Source organism: Triticum dicoccoides, chromosome 5B, assembly GCF_002162155.2.
Source record: "Triticum dicoccoides isolate Atlit2015 ecotype Zavitan chromosome 5B, WEW_v2.0, whole genome shotgun sequence".
NCBI classification, from domain to species: Eukaryota; Viridiplantae; Streptophyta; class Magnoliopsida; order Poales; family Poaceae; genus Triticum; species Triticum dicoccoides.
The window spans coordinates 341,989,836-342,013,025 of record NC_041389.1 but is presented as its reverse complement, the minus strand read 5'-3'; the positions used below and the strand labels follow the sequence as shown (position 1 = coordinate 342,013,025).

General features: G+C 47.1%; 1 protein-coding gene across 1 annotated transcript; it reads left to right on the top strand.

The window, feature by feature from the left end:
- The first annotated feature begins 211 nt into the window (after positions 1-211).
- LOC119308804 (IAA-amino acid hydrolase ILR1-like 9) lies at positions 212-4,573 on the top strand. The gene is made up of 5 exons (XM_037584957.1): positions 212-753; positions 3,067-3,192; positions 3,323-3,637; positions 3,723-3,851; positions 3,993-4,573. Exons 1-5 carry the CDS (start codon positions 430-432, stop codon positions 4,365-4,367), a joined length of 1,269 nt encoding a protein of 422 aa, XP_037440854.1. The 5' UTR covers positions 212-429; the 3' UTR covers positions 4,368-4,573.
- The last annotated feature ends 18,617 nt before the right edge of the window (positions 4,574-23,190 follow it).

Sequence of the window (23,190 nt, the reverse complement as noted above, 5' to 3'; positions counted from 1 at the left end):
TCTGATCCGCAACGGAATTTTTACTGTAGAGATCAATGGTGTAAGATGCGCCATGCCTTAAGATTTGTGTAATTCAGTCGATCTAAACGGTTGATTACCGTGGGTAATTCAGTCTTTCGCCTCCAACGCTAACAGTCCCCGCGCCCGCCAGCTCCGCCCTCCGCCGTGCACGAATCTGTTGTGGAAGGCAAGCCGGTTTTTGCGCGATAGCGCTCGGTTGCCGATGGGATGCGGGAACCACTCCACTCCTGTTTGCTGAGAAAGAGCCAGGCAGCCATGCGTATCCATCTTTCCCGTTTGAGGAAACAGATCGGACGCCAGAAACAAAAGGAGTCTCTGGCGTGTACATCCAAGCTTCAACAACCAACTACCTAGGCTAGCGGGAAAAGAAAGGATCGACTCCACCGCTCCAACGATTCTCATCCAGCCATGGCCGCTTCCTCGGCTCCTCTCCTCCTCTTACTATGCCTCGCCGTCGTCTCCCCGGCGGCAGCGCGCACCGAGGACCTCCTCGCCGCGGCCCGCGCGCCGGAGGCCGCCGCCTGGCTGCGCGGCGTGCGGCGGCGCATCCACCAGCGCCCGGAGCTGGCCTTCCAGGAGCACCGCACCAGCGAGCTCGTCCGCCGCGAGCTCGACGCCATCGGCGTCCCCTACGCGTGGCCCGTCGCGCGGACGGGCGTCGTGGCCACCATCGGCTCCGGCGCCGGCCCGGTCGTCGCGCTCCGGGCCGACATGGACGCCCTGCCCGTGCAGGTACGCTACGTACCTACTTGGTCCTTGGCACACTTTACACGTGCACCCGCTAGGGCCTAATGTGAGATCTCCCATATCACGCGGTCGAGTAGTATACTACCACACGTTGCTCAACTTTGGGCAGTTTTTTTCTTTTTCCAATGGAATTTAAGCTGTCGTGTTCTAGTTGTATGCATCCACAAGAAAAAGTTGCTGTAGTATTAGGCATCTGGCAGAACCGCAGAATATGTGGTGACATGGATTGGAGTACAGCTGATTTAAGCTTTTTTAGCGGTACGTGTCCAACTCAGTTCTGTTCATGAAGTTGTTGTGACGATAAGGTCAAGATCTTCACACGATCGGACCAGCAGGAGATGTTAGTTACCCTTTTGGATATGCTAGGTTTATTTACGTGGTCTTACCGCCTGAATGAATTCAGTTGGACATATGAAAATGAACTCCAACAAATGTGGAGGTTAAAATATGATAATCATATGGGAGATGCGAATGGCGTATAGGATATGCTCCGATAATAATCAAGACAAAGAAAGAGAAGTAGAGAACCTCGCTCCACCCCTGAATGCCGTTGGATCTGACCTAGGGATACGTGGCATGCATGATTATCTGAGTCGCCTCCTCTGGAGAATTATTTTAACCACGGAAGCGTGAACTGCCCCTGTGAGGCCTTGTACAATGGAGGTGCTTAGAGGAGGTGCTTAGAGAAATAAACCAGTTTTTTCTTAAGCACCGGTGCTTATTTGTACAGGATAGACGCTTAACTAAGCGTCTCTCCTGTAGAAATAGGCACCGGTGTTTCAGAAAAATCCGGTTTATTTTTCTAAGCATCTTTCTAAGCACCTCTCATTGTACAAGGCCTGAATGGTACACGAACTAAGATGGTACACGAACTGAAGTTCAGTGGCTAGCTGACTTGTTATGAGCCGACATCTCATCCACCCAAAGTCAGGTCTGAACAGTGCCAGCACACTGCTCAAAATAATACAATAATGAAATGCACACATGCATGGGAACAATATACGGTTTCACCCCTTTGCATGTTGGTTACCTCTAAGGCCAACTCCAAGGCGCGACCTCATTCTGTCCGCCCGCGTCCGTTTGGGGGTAAACAGATAGATCAGGCCTCCCAACGCGCGGCGACAAACGGACCGTCATCCGTTTTCTGTCCGCTTTCGACCAATACCCAGCCCAAGTTTGGGCCGAGTTTGCGGCCGAAAGGACACACGCGGACGGCAGGCCCCTCTCTTTCTATCCCCCACCGAACCCCCTCCAGCCGCACCCCTGCCACTCTCGTCCCTCGCCGCCGCCGCCACCGCCATTGCCTCTGTGCAGCTCGGCCGCGCGCTCACCCCAACTCTAGTCGCAGCTTAGGCCAACGTCTACTTCTTTAGACTCAAAAAAGAAAGAAGCACACAAGATCGAGCATCCGTAAATCAACAATGAATGCATCGACAAGGCACTAATCCAACTTACGGGAGCAGTTATGGAAGTTGAATATCTTCTAAAATGTCTTCTTTTGGTTCTTGTTTTTTTTGTCTTGCTATTCTAGTTAAGATTTGGTGATGTGCTTCCATGTATCAAAAATCAATGATGAAAAATAAAAGATGTGTTTGCGAAAAAAAATGCATGTGGACAGGATGCGGCCGAAATGCGGCCGTGCTGGGCGCACGGCCGGCGCATCCATAAATCTGGACGGACACGACCCCATTACCACTTCCAAACGGACGAAATCCGGACAAAGCGGACGTCCGTTTGGGGTCTCGCGTTGGAGTTGACCTAAGGAAGGACACCAACTATTGTTGTTAGGTGTGGCTAGATCAGTCAGAGACTGGTCTCAGTTAAGTGTCAAGTGACAATACATATAAAAAAGAAGAAAGAAGAAATTTAAAAGAAAATTTCACATGGACCTCCACGTACGATCTCACGAATATAGAATCAACTGAGATTTGGTGAACAACAATCCAATAGTTAAGGAGAGCTCTAATTCTTCTTCTGCAACCATTGTTAACCTGGTGCTCTATAAAAGCAATTTGCTCCCGGCGCGGATCACAGCCACTAGTTCATTCAAAACACAATCACTTTCATGTACTAGTAGTAATTTTGTAGGAGCAGGGTCCATGAGTTTGCCTGAACCTGTGTGAACTGAAGTACTGAACAATATTCTCATACTGCTACATATGGTCCTGACTGCTCATGAAATGCCTGCATTTTCATAGTGCTAGTGTCTGCACATGTGACTGTCAGACTTCTAGACCGGCTTAGTCCCGTGGTCAGTATTACGCATTCCAGCCGACGCATTTGGGTGCCTTACTACAGGAATTGGTAGATTGGGAATACAAGAGCCTGGAAGATGGGAAAATGCATGCATGTGGACATGATGCTCACACAGCAATGCTTCTAGGAGCTGCCAAGCTACTTCAGTCCCGCAAGGAAGACCTAAAGGTATTCATTCTGTAATCTACTCGACCGCGTGAGTACTATTTTTCTGAGCTCGATCAATCATGAAGCCACCAAGTTCTACACTCCCTATCCATAAAGATAAGTCTTATGTTGTTTTTGTTTCCGTCACCAGGGCACCGTGAAGCTTGTTTTCCAGCCAGCAGAGGAGGGCAGCGGCGGCGCCTACTACGTTCTGGAAGAAGGCGTTCTCGACGACGCGTCGGCGATTTTCGGCCTGCACGTCGATCCAGCTCTGCCGGTGGGTGTAGTTTCGTCCAGGCCAGGGCCATTTGCCGCGACCTCGGGTCGATTCCTGGCGACGGTCACAGGAAAAGGTGGGCACGCCGCTGGCCCCCATGACGCCATTGATCCCATTGTAGCAGCATCGTCCGCCGTCCTAAGCATCCAGCAGATCGTCTCTCGGGAGATCGATCCCCTCCAGGGTGCAGTATGTGATCTGTTTCCTACAGTCCTCGACTACCTAAGTACAGACTGAATAATCCTAGTGTGACAGACCAGTTGTGCACTTTCAGGTGGTTTCCATCACCTTTGTGAAGGGAGGAGATGCTTACAACGTCATTCCCGAGTCGGTCGCCTTTGGTGGCACCTTGAGGAGCATGACAGATGAAGGGTTGTCATATCTGATGAAGAGGATCAGAGAGGTAAAAATGTCTTCGTTTCCAACATCTACAGGGTACATCTAGTGCATTGTATTATCGAAGTACTGTAGAATGTACCGTTCAGAGTGGCATAGACAAAGGCGATATATAACTGATTAGTACATTTTTATGCCTGTTCCGAAGATCGTTCAAGGGCAAGCTGCAGTGCACCGCTGCTCTGCCTCCGTGGACTTCATGGAGGAAACGATGAGGCCGTACCCGGCTGTCGTCAACGCCGAAGGGATGTACGCGCATGCCAAGGAGGTAGCCGGGAGGTTGCTCGGGGAAGAGAACGTCAGGGTGGCTCCCCAGCTCATGGGAGCGGAGGATTTCGGGTTCTACGCGCAGAGGATGGCGGGCGCCTTCTTCACCATAGGAGTTGGCAACGAGAGCACCATGGAGCAGCTCCGCACCACGCACTCCCCCTACTTCGTGATCGACGAAGATGCGCTCCCGGTTGGAGCTGCCTTCCATGCCGCCGTGGCCATTGAGTACATGGAAAAGCACGCATCGGCGTGAAAACTGAACCTGGCCAACACAAAAATGGGCATGAGTGGCATTTGGGGATGTCAAACTCATTTCTAACGGAGTCCTCTCAACCAAAGTACGTCGTCCCACCATTGCATGTATTCTTAGAGCATCTACAGCCAGACTGGCAAATCCGGCCCCACATACGCTCCCACCCCAAATAATATAATCCACATCCGGACAGCTTCATTACCTTATCTCAAATCCATACAAACTGATGCAACTACGTTGACGCACACGCATCGTCCGGCTACTCCATCACACTACACTAAACATTCCATCCGACTACCAAAATTTGGCATGTTTGACTATGGTGGAGTTCATCAATGGCTGCCCTCGCCCTTCCCGGTGCCCTTGCCGTCCTTCTCGCGGAAGTACCGGTCAAAGACGCAGTACGGATCGAGCTGGATCTGCTTGTCACCGGAGCTGTCCTCGCCGTCACTGTCCTCCCGGCCATGGCACGGACCGTCCGATTCAGCTCTCGGGCGAGGGCGCGCGTGTTCCTCCACTGCCATTTCTTCACAATGAGGGTGCAGATGGTTTCCTCCTCTGCGGCCGCCCGCGCCGTCGCATCAGCCGCCTCCTCCACCGCCATTTCCGCCGCGATACGGGCCTAAGCGGCCCTTATCATCTCCTTCCCACGGCAGACCGCCCGTTCCCGGTAGGACTCATACTCTGCCCGACTAGTGATGGGGAAGGAGAGGTGTTCCGGCCGGGACCGCGAGGATCCAGCACTAGAAGACCCGAGCGCCCGGTGAGTCGACGCTATGGCGTCATGGCGGACGGATCCGTCCGTCAGCCGGGCGCTGTCCTCCTGGGAGTGGCGGAGTTCAATGCGTACTGCCATTGCCTCCTCCAACCCACACGGGATGACACCTATTCAACGGATACGGACTGGTCGGAGTCCGATCCGCTGCCTGCCATGGCGGAGAAGGCCGGAAATTGCCGGAGGTAAGCTCGGGTGGCGGAGGGGAGTGGAGTGAAGTGGCTAGGATTTGCACTGGCGAGCGGATGTGGACGAATATAAGTGGGGTTGGGTGGGCCAGCATGGGCCGGGTCCGACATGGCGGGCGTGCCCGGGGGCGCTCGGGCGCCCCCATATCCGCCCCATATTTGGGACGGTTATGGGGGGTGTCGGTCAGCCCGGGCGTTTGAGACCCATTTCACTACTAGAAAAAAGGCTGTTAGTGGCGCACCAGTTTTTTGTATTAATGACGCACTATAGGTGAGTCACTATTAACACGCCACTCGTAACAAATAGTAATGGCGCACCTCTGGTGGCCATTAGTATCCCAGATAATAGTGGCGCACCACATCATGCACCATTACTATGTCCAACAGTGCGCCATTACTATGCCTCCTAGGGGGGCATATTTACCTTCACGTATGCCCCCAAGTGCGCCATTACTATGCCCCATAATGCGCCACTGGTATTTAGCCTTGGTGCGCCACTAATGCTCAATATGGTGCGCCACTACTGGGGGCCATATTTGCCATTATGAATATTAGGAATTATTATTTTTTGCTTTTCTGGTATTTGCACAGGTTACAAAATACGTTACAACACAGAATATAAACATCACACAATAGAATTCATCATATTTGTCTCCAAATTCGAAATAGCGAACAAAGTTCAAACATTAGCCAAGTTTAGGTCTCGAGACATTAGCAAAGTTCATCATATTAGCCGAGTTTGTCGTCACATTACAAAGTCGATATCGATCATCTAAACTACCATCACATAGAAGAGAGCTGCGGTCACGATGAGCATCATCGCGATGAAACTGGTCTTCATCCGGTTCCTCCTCCGCTCCCTCCTCTCCCCCGCTAGATAGCGCGCGTATCTAGCTTCCGCCTCCGCACTAGTGGTGTACCCTTTGTAACTGTTATCGCTAAAACGGTGAACCTGTCTTCGACACTCCTCCCAGTCGTCGTAGACTCCGGGAACCTTACCCTTGTACACGACATATGACGGCATCTCTATGCACTAGACAAACAAAACGTTAGTAGCAATTCACAAATAATATATAAGAATATATAAGTATGCAACAAAAGGATCGGAAGAGAAAAGCAATACATTAATAGCACGATTCATGGTCCTACTAATAAATAGCACCGATTACATATAAGTTGAACGACTATCCAAACTAAAGAGACATACAAGTTCATTAAATTTTAATTACAACATGAGATAATCAATATTTCAGAACTACATAGCATCAATACTTTCGACTCGACTCAGGGACCGGAGCATGGATGAAGCCACCATCTATCGTGATGGTCATGAATGTGCGGTCGTTGTCAGCCTGCATTTGTAGCGTTGTTTCTATTTCACTGTTGGACGGTTGATATTTGAGGTAGAACTGCCCCGAGGTACGAAGGACATCTTGAAAGATGATTTCCGCAAACTCCGACTGGATGCGAAAGAATTCTTGTCTGATGTCCGTGTCCTGGATTGCCGACAAGCGTGCGGCCCAGTCTTTGAAATTATTTGGTAGCATAAGGTGATTATGGTCCTGTACGACCGCCCGCATGTGATGGAGGGCGTAGTAGGCATCCTTCTGACTGCCAGGCGGCTGCTTGACGCAGGGGAACATCGTTACGTGGGTGAACACGTGCTTGCCATACCTACAAATTGGCCTCCTGAAGGTGCCTCCAGATTTGGTGTAGCCGGGGAAAGCATCATCAAAAACTTTCTTAATATTTGTGTAGTCTTTCTTCGACTGACGGTTCGAGTCGAAATACGTGGCCATGGAATATTTCAGGCTTAAGAGGATAAGTGTGCAATGTGTGTCACTGCACAAAACACAGAATGTTAGAAAAAAAGAACGATCGAAATCAAAGAAATCATATGTTACGGGGCGGTGAGGGGATGACTTACTCGGAAAAGTAAGGCACGAGGAAGTTATCCTTATCTGGGTTCGCCAGAATGACGCCTTCGAGGTATGAACTCGCGACTTGCCGGTCCCCAGCGCTGCCCAAGATCTTGGCACGCATGTAGAAGGGGTCGACTTTCACGATGTCCGGGGTCTTGTCTCTAATGACCGCATCTCCATACGGAGCGAAAATAGCCGAATGAAGGTGTAGTGCAGCGGATGAAGGTTAAACATAGCGAAGATGTCATCAAACCGCATGACGATAATACGCCCGATGGTGCTATCGACAAAGCCCTTGCCCTCTGGCACCTTGGCCACGAAAACCGGGTATGCCACATCATTCTCGGAGAGATGCCGCTTCTCCATAGAAAGAACACAGTCATGCAGACTCCGCATAGCACCGGTTGCAACATTGAGCAGATTAGTCGGTAGCATCGGCCTACCTGCCACATGAACCCTCCTCGAGATATCCTTAGGTATTGGTGGCCCGTCCTGAGCACGGATCGTACTAGTGCCGGCTGGCTCGCACCCTTGTTATTTTTCTTTTCCGTCCCTTCTGCTTCTTCTGCTGTAATGGGATCGAGTTCTGCTCAGAGACCACCTACTTGAGTGTGTTAGGGTTGATAATATTTCGCACCTCGGCTATTTGAGTCTCGGTGAAGGCGGCAACTGGAGGCGTCTCCTGAGAACTGAACGCCAAACGACGCCTCTTGCAATTGGGTTTCTCCGTGGTACCAGCTAGATCGCGATCGTCTTTTGCAGGGCTGGGTTCTTGAGAAGGAGGCCCCAAGAATTCGTCACCATACCCATGTTCGTTGAAATACTTATCGACGTTAGAAAATGTACCATCGTCGTCATCCGGATCCTGTGCCATATGCATGTTTGGATCAGCTGACGGCGGTAGCGTTGCGGCGGTCTTGCCATGGCTTGGCGACGGCACGACTGGCGGTGTTGTCTGTGGGGTGGTGTCCCCCGCCCCCAAATGAATCTGACTCTTTGACCAAAGCAGGGACAAGCTTAAGCAGGCGCTGAGGGTCATCACATCATCTTCGTCGGCCCCAGGGGGTCGAAACGGAGGTAACAAGTCATCGCAGCCCCGCAGCACCCGAACCAGTTGAACCCTATACACGGTGGGTGGCATCGGGTTACCATGGAACACACAGTTGCCTGGTTGAATGGTTTTGGCCTTGGCGACATCGATCAACTCGCTATCCACGAAGTGCAGGAGAGTGCATGGAACGTTGGCGACGCCCTGCGAAAACATGTTGGGCGTCAGGGATGCCCAGTCAAAGGCAAGGAGATGAAGTCATCGACCGAGGCTTAGTTACCGTGATAGCGTCGAGCTCGGCTAATGTCGAGGCACTGCCAACGGCGGGCGTGCAAGTGACGGAGGGGCCGCTTGCTGCCGAGGTGCCAGCCGACATATTCTTCCCACACCCGGGTGCATTAAGTTCCAATGCCGGCGCCGACGCCGGAGACACCAATGCCGACGCGTTGTGCGAGTTGCTGCCCGTGAAGCTGGGAATCGGGGGCTGATGAGGACATCAATACCATTGTTACACCCACAGCCCCTACTGCTACATATACTGGACCAATTACTAGAGCTCGTGCACGCCAAATAAATTATCAGGTACTTTCGTTTCTTGGTAATGATTCTAATGTTCATGAGAACATGATGCTGCCTAAATTGGATACATTTGTTTTGCTTACAAATGAAGGGCCTAGCTTGGAGAAGGATGAACATTGGAGCAAGAACAAGCATGGAGATGATGGCATGCGCAAGGGGAACAAGAACGGAGTTACAAGTGATGATTTCAGGACTTTGAAGCCACCATAATGAGTGCATGAAGCCTTGGACGAAATATACAAGATGCCACTTCATAAATTTCGTCAGAGGCTATTTTAGGTGCTGCGTCACCTTATTATTGGGCCAGGCCCATGTAATTTTGAAATACATAAGTATAGGCTATTTTTAGAGTCCGTATGTGTGGGGAAACAAGAGATAGGGTTAGTTTCGGACCCCTCCACCAAGGGCCACGAAATTCACCCCCTCTTCCTCCATATATACAGCCCTTAGGGCACCGTTTAGAATTTGGGGTTTTGTTTAGATTAAAAGTTCGCCATAGCTGCAACTTCGCGTACTTCGTTTGTGTTCAACGACCAGACAAAGGCGTCACAGAACCCCACCTTGATCAATAAAGATTTCCTCTGTTATTCGCAATATCCAGATTGCAATCTTAGTTTCTTGCTTGTTCTTCGTTTGCTTGCAGGAAATAGACCTTCATGGTCAGGTTGATCGTGCTCCGGCGTGGTCAATAACCTCTCGGAGTTGGTTTAGCGATTGCTAAGGCGCGACGTCTTCGCACGTTCGTAGTCGGATCATCAAAGTCGACTTCCACCAAAGCGATATCCATCATCTCATCGAAAGACAGGACACCTTTGCCTCTATCAAGTGGTATCAGATTTCCAGGTTGCTCGGTGAGATTTTATAGTTTTTTGTAGTTTAGATCGAGTCGGTTCTTCATACCTACAGTCCACGAAAAAGCCACAAAAAAAATTAGGGTTAGTTCATCATATCCGAACCAATCTGAGCCTTTGCATAATCTTTTTAGGGTTTTGCTTTGTTGAATTTGCGGTTGCATCGTCGTGTCTAGTTGCTGGTCTTAGCGTCTAGTCCTTTAGAGTTTCGAGTTCTGTCACAGTTTGTCACGCCGCCGCCGCACCATCTTCATCGTTGTTGCCATATACCACCACCGCTGCCATATCCCACCAACACTGCCTTATACCACCACCGCTGCCATATACCACCACCGCTGCCATATCCCACCAACGCTGCCATATACAACCGATCCATATCCATATACCACCATTGCTATCATATACCACCACCGCTAACATATCCTACCATCATATATCCACCACCAATCCGAGTTCTTTTCGTATTAGGTTTGTTTCCGAGATCCATCTAATTTCCGATTCGTGTTTCCTTGCCTGAGTAGGTTTCGAAAAAAAAAGAGTCTGGAGACCCCCGGGCAGTTTTTAGGCCAAAATTTCGGCGACCGAAAATATTTTTCCCTATCCTATTTTTAGGTCCCCAGGAGTGTTTTGAGACATTCGCCATCATAGTGATTTTTTGTCGCACTTTTTCGTCGTCGCTGCCCTGATTTCCGAAAAAAAATTGTCAAAAAAATTTCGTGCCCATCCCGCCAGTTTGTCCTGGGAAGAGTTTTGAGACACTCGCCATTATAGTGATTTTTCGCAAAAAAAGCAGCGCAAAAAAAAGAGCAGCACAAAAAAAAAGAAAAAAATAGAGCGAAAAAAAAGTTCCAGAGTGTGCTTTTCCCTTGTTTACGTGCAGCGCCGAGATTTTGTTAGTGTTCTAGGCTCGCGTCCCTAGCACAGTCTAGCCTAGGACCAGCACAGTACCGTCGTTGAGCGTTTATTCAACTTTGCATCTCTGAATTGATTATTGCTGACCCTTTTTGCTACCATATTATAAGCCTTCCCAGCTCCACATACATCTACATCATGCGTTTGACTTTCCCTGGTAATCGCTCTATCCAAGCTTTGAGAGTTTTGACTACAACGGTTGCCGATCACCACCTGCTGCTGGGTAAGAACTGGTAAGAATTTGAGATTTGCTTGACGGGTTTGTGATACACCGCCACCACTTCTTAGTAGTATGTAGGATTATATTCTTGTGTGTTTCTATTTGCTGCTAACCATGGTAGGATCACAAGCCGATGAGATTGATTGGGAGAACCTGACGAACAAACAACTACATGATAAATTTTAGCAAATGATGAGTGGACAGGTGCAAGATGTGCTAAATAGATTTGACGAGGCCATGGAGAAGATAGATGGCATTGAGAAGACGTTCGAAACATAGCTTGATAGCAAGTTCAATGAATTGCTCGCGCATTTTCCACAACCACCGCCGGCTGCACCTATCGCATTGCTGCAACAACAACAACAACGCCCCTTCTGAATCAGTATGGACGAGCGAAGCGTGTTCCTCTTGAGGGTGGCCAAACTTCTGGTGCTGCTATCCCTGTTGTTGATGCTTCTTTGGCTCCTGCTACTACTGCTGCTGGTACCCAGGAGGATGATGAGTATGCGGGCGATTATGAGGATGAGGTTGATCAAAACCAAAGCTACGTGCAACCACCAGCACCACCACCAGCAGGTCGACCTCAGGTATTTATTCGCAATGGTAGGCCCGCACCAGCACCTCAGGTACGAGATCATGACCATGTTCCTAAACTGAAATTGAATATTCCACCATTTGAGGGTAGATATGTTCCTGATGTATATCTTACTTGGGAGTTAGAAACTGAATAACGTTTTATATGTTTGCAATATTCCGAGGAGAGACGGGTTGCTGCCGCTGTTTGTGCTTTCACTAGTTTTGCATGTGTATGGTGGTCTGAGCATTGTAGATTATATCCTATTCCAGCTATTTGGGCTGCTTTGAACACTGCTATGCGTACTCGTTGGGTTCCACCATATTATCAACGTGAATTGCTTCAAAAATTGCAGCGTTTAAGACAAGGAAAAAATTCTGTAGAAGAATATTATCAGGAATTACAAACTGGCAAGATTAGATGCGGTATTGTTGAGGAGAATGAAGCTATGCTTGCACGTTTTATGCGTGGGTTAAATAGAGAGATTCAGACCATTCTAGAGTATAAGGAGTATACTAATATCACTCGTTTATTTCATCTTGCTTGTAAAGCTGAACGTGAAGTGCAGGATCGACAAGCATTGGCACGAACTAACTTTTCTGCAGGTCGACCTTTATCATGGACACCGCATGCATCTTCTACTTCAACTGCACCAGCACCCCCATCAGGTGCCATCTCCAGCCGTGATACAAGAAAGCAGGCACAACCCCCATTATCTACCAAGAGCGCACCTACCGGGCCTGCACAGAGCTCTTCTTCTTCCATGGCATCAACATGGCACACAAGTGATATTATTTGTCGTCGTTGTAAGGGAAGAGGTCATTATGCGCGAGAATGCAAATTTCAGCGTGTGATAATTGCTACTGAGGATGGTGGGTATGAGTCCGCTAGTGACTATGATGAGGAGACTTTGGCTCTTATTACACATGAAGAACATGGTGGAAATGATTCTGATCATGAGACGCAATACATGGCTCCTGACGATGCTGACATGTATGAATGTTTAGTTGCTCAACGTGTTTTGAGTGTGCATGTCACACAAGCTGAGAAAAATCAGAGGCATAATTTGTTCCATACAAAGGGAGTTGTGAAGGAACGTTCTGTGCGCGTCATCATAGACGGAGGGAGCTGCAACAACTTGGCTAGCATGGAGATGGTGGAGAAGCTTTCTCTCACCACAAGACCACATCCACATCCTTACTACATCCAATGGTTCAACAACAGCGACAAGGTTAAGGTAACACATACTGTTCGTGTGCATTTTAGTATCTCTACATATGCTGATTATGTTGATTGTGATGTGGTACCTATGCAAGCATGTTCCTTATTACTTGGTAGACCATGGCAATTTGATAAAAAATCTGTACACCATGGTAGAAACAATCATTATACTCTTGTTCATAAGGATACAAATATTACTTTGCTTCCTATCACTCCTGATTCCATTTTGAAAGATGATATTAATAGAGCTAATAAAGCAAAACAGGAGAAAAATAAGAGTCAAAATAAGATTGTGGCAAAAGAATTTGAGCAACAAATGAAGCCTAATAGTAAACCACCTAGTGTTGCTTCTGAAATTAAATTGAGAAGTGCATGTTTACTTGCCACTAAATCTGATATTGATGAGTTAGATTTCAGAAATCTGTTTGCTATGCTTTTGTGTGCAAAGAGGCATTATTTTCATTTGAGGACGTGCCTTCCTCTTTGCCTCCTGCTGTCACTAACATTTTGCAGGAGTTCACCGACGTCTTTCCACAAGACGTGCCACCGGGATTACCTCCCATTCGAGGGACTAAGCATCAAATTGACTTAATTCCCGGTGCATCATTACCCAACCGTGCACCATACCGTACCAATCCAGAGGATACGAAGGAGATTATGCGTCAAGTACAGGAGCTGCTCGCCAAAGGTTATATACGCGAATCCCTTAGTCCTTGTGCTGTTCCTATTATTCTAGTGTCGAAAAAGGAAGGTACATCACGTATGTGTGTTGATTGTATAGGCATTAATAATATTACTAGTCGTTATCGTCATCCTATTCCTAGGCTAGATGATATGCTTGATGAATTGAGTGGCTCTACAATATTCTCCAAAGTTGATTTGCGTAGTGGATACCATCAAATTCGTATGAAATTGGGAGATGAATGGAAAACGGCATTTAAAACTAAGTTTGGATTATATTAGTGGTTAGTCATGCCTTTTGGGTTAACTAATGCACCTAGTACTTTCATGAGATTAATGAACGAAGTTTTACGTGCTTTTATTGGACGATTTGTGGTAGTCTATTTTGATGATATACTGATTTATAGCAAATCTTTGGAGGAACATTTGGAACATTTACGTGCTATTTTTATTGCTTTACGTGATGCACGTTTGTTTGGTAACCTTGGGAAGGGCACCTTTTGCACCGACCGAGTATCTTTTTTTGGCTATGTTGTTACTCCATAGGGAATTGAAGTTGATAAAGCCAAGATTGAAGCTATTGAGAGTTGGCCGCAGCCCAAAACGGTCACACAAGTGAGGAGTTTTCTTGGCCTCGCTGGATTCTATAGGCGTTTTGTGAGAGATTTTAGCACCATTGCTGCACCTCTCAATGAGCTTACAAAGAAAGATGTGCCTTTTCTTTGGGGTACCGCACAGGAAGAAGCCTTCATGGTATTGAAAGATAAGTTGACACATGCTCCTTTACTCCAACTTCCTGATTTTAATAAGACTTTTGAGCTTGAATGTGATGCTAGTGGAATTGGATTAGGAGGTGTGTTATTACAAGATGGCAAACCTGTTGCATACTTTTCTGAAAAATTGAGTGGGCCTATTCTGAATTATTCTACTTATGATAAAGAATTATATGCTCTTGTTCGGACTTTAGAAACATGGCAACATTATTTATGGCCCAAAGAATTTGTTATACACTCTGATCATGAATCTTTCGAACATATTAAAAGTCAAGCTAAACTGAATCGTAGACATGCTAAATGGGTTGAATTCATTGAGACTTTTCCTTATGTCAAGGGTAAAGAAAATGTTATTGCTGATGCATTGTCTCGTCGCTATACTATGCTTTCACAACTTGACTTCAAAATATTTGGTTTGGAGACCATCAAAGATCAATATGTGCATGATGCTGATTTTAAAGATGTATTGCAGAATTGTAACGAAGGTAGAACATGGAACAAGTTCGTTGTTAATGATGGATTTGTGTTTCGTGCTAACAAGCTTTGCATTCCAGCTAGCTCTATTCGTCTTCTGTTGTTGCAGGAGGCGCATGGAGGGGGATTAATGGGACACTTTGGCGTGAAGAAGACGGAGGACGTACTTGCCACACATTTCTTTTGGCCAAAGATGAGACGGGATGTTGAGCGTTTTATTGCTCGCTGCACTACATGTCAAAAAGCTAAGTCACGACTCAATCCTCATGGTTTATATATGCCTTTGCCTGTACCTAGTGTTCCTTGGGAGGATATATCTATGGACTTTGTTTTAGGTTTACCTCGAACAAAGAAGGGGAGGGATATCATATTTGTTGTCGTGGATAGATTCTTGAAAATGGCACACTTTATACCATGTCATAAAAGCGATGATGCCGTTAATGTTGCTGATTTGTTTTTTCGTGAAATTATTCGCTTGCATGGTGTGCCCAATACTATTGTTTCAGATTGTGATACTAAATTTCTTAGCCACTTTTGGAGATGTTTATAGGCTAAGTTGGGGACTAAACTGCTTTTTAGTACTACTTGTCACCCCCAAACTGATGGACAAACTGAAGTAGTCAATAGAACATTGTCTACTATGCTTAGGGCTGTTTTGAAGAATAATAAGAAAATGTGGGAAGAATGCTTGCCTCATATTGAATTTGCTTATAATCGTTCATTGCATTCTACTACTAAGATGTGCCCTTTTGAAATTGTGTATGGTTTCCTACCTCGTGCACCTATTGATTTGTTGCCTCTTCCATCTTCGGAGAAGGTTAATTTTGATGCTAAACAATGTGCTGAATAGATTTAAAAAATGCATGAGTTAACTAAGGAAAACATTGAGCGTATGAATGCTAAATATAAACTTGCTGGAGATAAGGGTAGAAAACATGTTGTGTTTGCACCCGGAGATCTTGTTTGGTTACATTTGCGTAAGGATAGATTTCCTGATTTGCGCAAATCAAAGTTAATGCCACGTGCTGATGGTCCTTTTAAGGTGTTGGAGAAAATAAATGATAATGCATATAAACTTGAGCTGCCTGCAGATTTTGGGGTTAGTCCCACTTTGAACATTGCAGATTTGAAGCCTTATTTGGGTGAGGAAGATGAGCTTCCGTCGAGGACGACTTCATTTCAAGAAGGGGAGGATGATGAGGACATCAATACCATTGTTACACCCACAACCCCTACTGCTACATATACTGGACCAATTATTAGAGCTCGCGCACGCCAAATAAATTATCAGGTACTTTCGGTTCTTGGTAATGATTCTAATGTTCATGAGAACATGATGCTGCCTAAATTGGATACATTTGTTTTGCTTACAAATGAAGGGCCTAGCTTGGAGAAGGATGAACATTGGAGCAAGAACAAGCATGGAGATGATGGCATGCGCAAGGGGAACAAGAACGGAGTTACAAGTGATGATTTCAGGACTTTGAAGCCACCATAATGAGTGCATGAAGCCTTGGACAAAATATACAAGATGCCACTTCATAAATTTCGTTCAGAGGCTATTTTAGGTGCTGCGTCACCTTATTATTGGGCCAGGCCCATGTAATTTTGAAATACATAAGTATAGGCTATTTTTAGAGTCCGTATGTGTGGGGAAACAAGAGATAGGGTTAGTTTCGGACCCCTCCACCAAGGGCCACGAAATTCACCCCCTCTTCCTCCATATATACAGCCCTTAGGGAACCGTTCAGACTTTGGGGTTTTGTTTAGATTAAAAGTTCGCCATAGCTGCAACTTCGCGTACTTCGTTTGTGTTCAACGACCAGACAAAGGCGTCACAGAACCCCACCTTGATCAATAAAGCTTTCCTCTATTATTCGCAATATCCAGATTGCAATCTTAGTTTCTTGCTTGTTCTTAGTTTGCTTGCAGGAAATAGACCTTCGTGGTTAGGTTAATCGTGCTCCGGCATGGTCAATAACCTCTCGGAGTTGGTTTAGCGATTGCTAAGGCGCGACGTCTTCGCACATTCGTAGTTGGATCGTCAAAGAAGCGATATCCATCATCTCATCGAAAGACGGGACACCTTTGCCTCTATCAGGGGCGGCCCCTGTTGGCCGCCCGCAATCCACGCCTGCAGCCCCTCAAGCAAGGTAGGCATAATGGCGGTGATCGTCGCTCCCAGTTGGTCTCGCACTTGCTCTTGGACTATCTCCGGAATCCGTGCCACTTGTGCCTTGAGTTCTTTAACCTCGCGCTCGTGGCTTTCCGAGCTGGTCTTTCTCTCCTTTCGCCCATCCTTATAGTATTTCGACCATTTCGTGGACAAGCCTTTGCCGGCCACACGACTAGCTGACGACGGCTTACTGAACTTATCCTTGTGTTTCACTATGTTCAACGCCCTATTTAAAGTGGTGTCCCAAGGGGCACATGGGGAGATCTGAGACCTCGTGCTACTGCTTTCAGTTTCCTGCGGAAGGAACATGAACCATTTAGAAATTTGGCTTCATTAATTAGAATGCAACCATATGGAGCTAATTACGCAGGGGTGTATTCCTTACCAGAACAAGCTCAAGAGCCTTCACCTTCGGATCTGTGGTAAGCTCCTTTGTTACGGGGTCCACCTTGTACTGGGCCCTGACAAAGTTCCTGGTCTGCTTTTCATGGTATTTATCGAAGGGGGGCGGTAGGCCTTGCTCGGCACGCTTCGCGTCCTCCTTGTCCCATATAGGTTCCGCCACCATGTAACCGCCGGGACCAAGTTTGTGGACGGCTAAGTTCACGTCCCGCATATCTTTCCTCCACTGACTTGATTCCGCGGATGCGTTGCTCTCGCACTTGATCTTGAACTCCAGGTAGTCAGCTTCACTAATTGAAGGATTTGTCTCCTTCATCTTCTCATAACTATCACCACTTAGAATCCTTCTCTTCACCGCGTCTCTCCAAGTAGCCAGGTCCATGCTCATCTTCGTGAGGGCAGCACTATTGACTTTATTCCCTGAGAGGCGTGTGTTTGCGAAGTCACCGGGGAACTTGTATCGTTCGTGCAGCTTCGTGAAGAGGAGGTTGTGCAAAATCCCTCGGTCATGATGCCTTAGGTTCTCGGTGTTGATCGAGATGGTGCTCCGGAGAATGCAGCCGAGTTGTCCCGCGTACCCATTGACTAATTCTTTGGGCGCCATTGGATGCCCACTGGAGGACACTTCAGTAAATTCCTCGACGGTGCCGAGCATGTTCGAGCACCGGTCCTTCCGTTGCCTCTTCGGTTGGCTGCCATCTGTGCGTTCGCTGCCATCATCAGTGGTGGCATCCCCGGCGGCACCATCAGTGGTGTCATCCCCGATGCCACTAGGGGTTGTGTAGTCGGGATCGGTGTCTTCCGCAGCGTCCTCATAGCGGTGAGGTTCTTCCTCCATCTCCTGGGACAGCTGCCAGAATGGCTTGCCCGAACCGCCGGCCTTATCGTTGTCGGCCATGTTCGCTCTAAATAGGAAAAAAGGCTACTAGAGTTATTGGATGAGATCAGGGTAGTATCTATTCTTCTCAGATTTAGAGGAATATTTCCGTTTCGGTTGAGAATCGGGCACCTTCTAGGTCAAGAAAATTGGGCATGACCTTTGCTAATTTTCTTGACCTAGGAGTTCCCCATTCTCAATTGAGACGGAAATTAATCAATATTTCAGGAGAAAGGGTTCATTTCACATCAAAAGCTGCCAGCATTGGAATCAGAAGCTGCCAGCATTGGAACATCAGAAGTTGCCAGCATTGGAACATCATAAGCTGCCAGCATTGGAATCATTTCATAAGATAATTTTATCAAGCATCCACATACACTCGAATCAATAGTGCAAATGGATCATTTCATCTAGCTCATGCCAGGCGATCAACCAAACCAAATATGTACAGGAAAGGTTTACCAATAGTTATGTTTACCTATAGTTATTAGGCCTTGCCTCACTGCTACTATTTTGTAATTAGTACACCTCATACACTAATGCTCCCAGCTGTGCTAACCACTTAACCAACAAAGACTCGACTGTTGTCATATATCAATGTCTTCCAGAATTTGTGAACAAACACAATGTATTAATAATCTTCAGTTGAGCAATTTATTTAAGTTCCCAAGTCAATTATAAACATGTTGTTGTGTGAATCGGAGGAAAGTAGATGCTATAAAATTCTAGCCAAACAAAATGAAGGATACAGATTGTGTGCTCATAAGGAAAATAGCAGTACTACCATCATTAATAAGTGGAACATAGCAGAGAAATACAAAATATGTCATGACCAAACTGCAGTAACAACCAGCAGTCATATTCAACATTTATTTAAAGTATAAGAAATTATATGACACCAGTAATGAAACAATACTATGCATGATTGATAATTGCCCTTAATCAGGAGTTACAGTTCACACCTAAATAAACTTCAAAACTATATAACATTATAAACAAGTTGTCAAGTGACCCCTGTATGTACATGTGACATAAAGCAGTAGCATACTGACTAAAAACGTAGCATGCCTCATGACAGTAGTACTGAGCACAATCAGTAAAGCCTTAGACTAGTAATTCATGCCTTTTATCCTAACAGTGTTACCAAACTGATAACAATAGCACAATTAACAGTACAAGAAAACCACCAACACACAGTAGCAACAGCAACACACAACAGAAGATGCATAGATGGATGAATTTGATGTGATGAGCTGCACTGTGAAACTAACTGTGTGTGATGTCTGCATGTGGTAACATGGTCTTTGCAATGGACATCCCTTGCTCCAGCCAATCACTCCACTGCTCCTAAACATTCCCCTATCTATCTACCCATCCATCTATCTATATCTTTAACCCCTACCCTATCATGCCCTAATGCAAGCACACAAGAAACACACAAGATGCATGCATGGATCACTCGCCAAGTCACCATCACCTCCATGGATTGTCATTTCACCCCACCCACACACACCAGTTTGGTGCATGCTAGGGTCAAGGGATCTCCAGGATCAAGATGGTGTGTGTGTGTGGTAGTAGTTCCGGTTCAGTGATCAGCACCCACACCAGGTCATTTTCACTGTGCAGCAGGGTGAACATTGGGCGACTATAATGGCAGAAGAGCAGAGCTGATGGATGGGTGATCAACAACCATCAGACAACAATGAAATTGGTGTAGGGTGCAGTGCAGAGCGAGCTTCTCCTGGACTGCAACTCGATTCAATCAATGGTTCATCCATCTATGCACCTGTGCTCGATGGATGCAGTTACACACAAGAGCAGGAGCCGCGGCGGCCAATAGAGCAGCAAGCCGCAGCTGTAGCGGAGCAGCAGAAGACCGCGGCGAGGCCGGCGTGCACGCACAGAAGCAGCCGCAACATGCACGCACACACGTACATATGCGTATTCGAGAGCTCGGACGAGCTTGGAAACGACGGTAAACGGCGACGAACCGAAGGGGAAAAGGAGGGGATCGACAGAGGAGCTCACCGTGACCTGCAGGTGAGCAAAGCAGGCTTGGGGGAGAGCTCGCTGGAGCGAATTGTCGATGGAGTCTGCCGGGCCGAGGAGGAAGCCGGTGGTGGGGAAGGCATCGCGGGGGCGTCCGGCGTCCTGCGGCTTGTCCGGGGAGACGTGGTCGAGGGAGGTGGAGTGCTTGGGTAGTTCGGTGTGGCACGAGGTCGACGGTTGCCATGACGGTGCGAGGTGGCCGGCGACGGGCGCGTCGCATGCGGGTTGCCGATGTGGATCTGGGGGAGAGGAGTGTTGGGGAACGTAGCAAAAATTCAAAATTTTCTACGCATCACCAAGATCAATCTATGGAGATTCTAGCAACTAGAGAGAGGTGAGTGTATCTTCATACCCTTGAAGATCGCAAAGCGGAAGCGTTATAAGAACGTGGTCGGTGGAGTCCTTCATGAAGCGATTCAGATCGCGGCCGAATCCGATCTAAGCACCGAACAATGGTGCCTCCGCGTTCAACACACGTACAGTCCGGGGACGTCTCCTCCTTCTTGATCCAGCAAGAGGAGAGGTGAAGTTGAGGGAAAACTCTGACAGCACGACGACATGGTGGTGATGGAGCTCGTGGTTCTCCGGCAGGGCTTCGCCAAGCACTACAGAGGAGGAGGAGGTATTGGATGAGGGAGAGGGCTGCGCCAGGGGAAGGGTGCGGCTGCCTCCTCTCTCCCTCACTATATATAGGGGGAAGGGAGGAGGGGGTGGCTCCCTAGGGTTCCCTAGGGGAGGGGCGGCGGCCACAGGGGAAACCCTAGATGGGTTTGGGCGCCCCCACCCCCTAGAAAACATGCCCCCCAAGCCGGGAGGGGCGGCTGCCCTAGGGGTGGCGCCCCCACCTCTCCTGGTTACGTGAGATGGGGTGGGAGGGGCGCTCAGCCCCTTAGTGGGCTAATGTGCCCTCTTCCCTTGGCCCATAAGGCCCCCAACGCTTGCTGAGGCCTCCGAAACCCCTTTCGGACACGCTGGTCATCACCTGGTACCCCCGGAACAATTCCGGACTCCAATACCCTTCGTCCAATATACCGATCTTCACCTCCGGACCATTCCGGAGCTCCTCGTCATGTCTGGGATCTCATCCGGGACTCCGAACAACCTTCGGTAACCACATACTATTTCCCATAACAACTCTAGCGTCACCGAACCTTAAGTGTGTAGACCCTACGGGTTCGGGAACCATGCAGACATGACCGAGACGTTCTCCGGTCAATAACCAACAGCCGGATCTGGATACCAATGTTGGCTCCCACATGTTCCATGATGATCTCATCGGGGAACCACGATGTCAAGGATTCAAGCAATCTCGTATGCAATTCCCTTTGTCAATCGGTATGTTACTTGCCCGAGATTCGATCAACGGTATCCCAATACCTCGTTCAATCTCGTTACCGGCAAGTCACTTTACTCGTTCCATAATGCATAATACCGTGACTAACTACTTAGTCACATTGAGCTCATTATGATGATGCATTACCGAGTGGGCCCAGAGATACCTCTCCATCATACGGAGTGACAAATCCCAGTCTCGATTCGTGCCAACCCAACAGACACTTTCGGAGATACCCGTAGTGCACCTTTATAGCCACCCAGTTACGTTGTGACATTTGGTACACCCAAAGCACTCCTACGGTATCAGGGAGTTACACAATCTCATGGTCTAAGGAAACGATACTTGACATTAGAAAAGCTTTAGCAAACGAACTACACGATCTTGTGCTATGCTTACGATTGGGTCTCGTCCATCACATCATTCTCCTAATGATGTGATCCCGTTATCAATGACATCCAATGTCCATGGTGAGGAAGCCATGACCATCTGTTGATCAACGAGCTAGTCAACTAGAGGCTCACTAGGGACATGTTGTGGTCTATGTATTCACACATGTATTACGGTTTCCAGTTAATACAATTATAGCATGAACAATAGACAATTATCATGAACAAGGAAATACAATAATAACCATTTTATTATTGCCTCTAGGGCATATTTCCAACAGTCTCCCACTTGCACTAGAGTCAATAATCTAGTTCATATCACTATGTGATTGTAATGAATTCAACACCCATTGGGTTTGATCATATCTCGCTTGCGAGAGAGGTTATTAGTCAACGGGTCTGAATCTTTCAAATCCGTGTGTGCTTTACAAATCTCTATGTCATCTCCTAGATGCAGCTACCACGCTCTATTTGGAGCTATTCCAAATAACTGTTCTACTATACGGTTCCGGTTTACTACTCAGAATAATCCAGATTAGTGTCAAAGTTCACATCGGCGTAACCCTTTACGACGAACTCTTTTACCACCTCCATAATCGAGAAAATTCCTTAGTCCACTAGTTACTAAGGATATGTTTGACTGCTGTCTTGTTATCCATTCCTGGATCATTCTTGTACCCCTTGACTGACCCATGGCAAGGCACACTTCAGGTGCGGTACACAACATAGCATACTGTAGAGCCTATGTCTGAAGCATAGGGGACGACCTTCGTCCATTCTCTCTCTTCTGCCGAGATCATGTCTTGAGTCTTACTCAATACTCACACCTTATAACATAGCCAATAACTCCTTCTTCGCCGATCTATTTTGAACTTCTTCAAAATCTTGTCACGGCATGTATTCATTTGAAAGTATTATTGAGCGTTTTTGATCTATCCTTATAGATCTTGATGCTCAATGTTCAAGTAGCTTAATCCAGGTTTTCCATTGAAAAACACCTTTTCAAATACCCTATATGCTTTCTAGAAATTCTGTATCATTTCTGATCAACAATACGTCAACAACATACTCATCAGAAATTCTATAGTGCTCCCACTCACTTCTTTGGAAATACAAGTTTCTCATAAACTTTGTATAAATCCAAAATCTTTGATCATCTCATCAAAGCGTATATTCCAACTCTGAGATGCTTACTCCAGTCCTTAGAAGGATTGCTGGAGCTTTGCAAACTTGTTAGCATCTTTTAGGATTGTCAAAACCTTCTGGTTGTATCAGATACAACCTTTCCTCAAGAAAATCATCGAGGAAACTATATTTTGACATCCTATCTACAAGATTTCATAAATAATGCAGCAGCTGCTAATATAATTCTAACAGAC